The sequence below is a fragment of the Papaver somniferum genome, unplaced genomic scaffold, assembly GCF_003573695.1.
Source record: "Papaver somniferum cultivar HN1 unplaced genomic scaffold, ASM357369v1 unplaced-scaffold_22, whole genome shotgun sequence".
In the NCBI taxonomy this organism is placed as follows: Eukaryota; Viridiplantae; Streptophyta; class Magnoliopsida; order Ranunculales; family Papaveraceae; genus Papaver; species Papaver somniferum.
This window is the reverse complement of record NW_020632152.1, coordinates 3142130-3143616: the sequence shown is the minus strand read 5'-3', so window position 1 is coordinate 3143616 and position 1487 is coordinate 3142130. Positions and strand designations below refer to the sequence as shown.

The window sequence follows — 1487 nt, the reverse complement described above, 5'->3', positions numbered from 1 at the left end:
ATAAAAAAGTATGATAAAACAATGGGTTTTTAAAGAGTTTCCGGGAACTTAGGTGGGGCTAGAGCCAGGGTTAGTCAATCCTTGGCTCCGCCCTGTCCATGTAGAAAGCTGAATAGTTGATATTTATATGATGCCGATTCGAAGACGTAATGTACAGAACTGGCCAATTCAATGGTATTCAATAATCTACAGAACTGGCCACAATGGTATCCAAATTAAGCATCTCTGTAGGCCATCTTATTCAAACTTAAGTAACAAATAAGTGAGATTAATGTACAGTGGGATTTTCTGTCTACGAATATCACTGTTAATTTTGTCTCTCACCATCCTAGGTTACATGCATGTTCAACTCCTGCTGCATTCATATACAGACATCACATGCACACCCTTGGCCTTCAGCTTTAGCAACATAATCAAAAAAAAGTAGAAGTCCTATAGGTAACCGGTATCATATACAAGTACAATTAACACTACAGACACCACATACCTTGGCCTTGAGCCTACCAATTAATCAAGGAAAAAAATACTTGGAAGTTTTTACTAGCCTATCAGTTAATCAAGGAAAAACACATATGCACATCCATAATCAATGGAAAAATGGCGATATTTTCTTCTAAATGATATTATCCACAAGTTCTTTCCATGCACGGTCCCTCATTCCCGTCGCGTTCTTTGAACATTTAACTATAAATATGTGCATCCAATTTAAGAAGAAAACACAAGTATCAAAACTTAAGAAGAAAACACACAATTTCAAGAATCCTAAAAAAAGAAAAATTCTTATTTTGCTTTCCGTTTCAAAAGGCAGTCCATAAGCTCCTTCACTAAGCAATGGCATCTACTAAGAACTTGCTCTCTGTATTGTTGATGGCTTTCGTCCTCATGGCTGTAGTAAGTGAACTGGCAAATGCAAGCTCATTGACAGTATATCGTCTAGGAAATTGCGGTGGTGAATCTCAAACATATAGTAATTGTGGATGTACAAACCTCTTATATATGGGTGGTTATCAATTTTCTTACACTGGTCAAACTGCTAGAATGTATAACACCCGGAATTGCCTGGGTGGGGGCGTCTTCACTCTCACCGGCAATGCCCGCATGTGCAGCCCCGTTGGATGGAGGAGCATGAACATCTAGTGTTAAGTAAATTCAATTGTCGATGTCTCCACCATGAGACAGACATTGTATGTGTTTTACAGTTTTAGGAATGGGCATTATAAGTACGCTTATGCATCCTAATGATAGCTATATCGCTACGTGTTGCAAAGTCTAACTAGATTTGTGCCCGTGCTACGCACCGGGCATATTTTTACACTAACTTTGTTGTGCGCAAGGCTTAACGCCTCCCGTGGCAATGCATTTTTGATTTGGTGTGTGTTGGGCTCGTCCCTCCCCATGACGATGCATTTTCTGATTTGGCTTCGCCACGTCCTTTGGCGATGTACTTTTGATTTGGTGTAGCGGGCAAATACATTAAATAGGTGGAG

General features: G+C 39.7%; 1 protein-coding gene across 1 annotated transcript; it reads left to right on the top strand.

Moving 5' to 3' along the window:
* The first annotated feature begins 831 nt into the window (after positions 1-831).
* On the top strand, positions 832-1137 carry LOC113340602 (antimicrobial peptide 1-like). The gene has a single exon (XM_026585727.1). The coding sequence runs from the start codon at positions 832-834 to the stop codon at positions 1135-1137; it is 306 nt and encodes a 101-aa protein (XP_026441512.1).
* Positions 1138-1487: the final 350 nt, after the last annotated feature.

Bases quoted from the DNA above. Each gene is read 5' to 3' on its own strand.
- LOC113340602 (XM_026585727.1), top strand. From the start codon at position 832: ATGGCATCTACTAAGAACTTGCTCTCTGTATTGTTGATGGCTTTCGTC.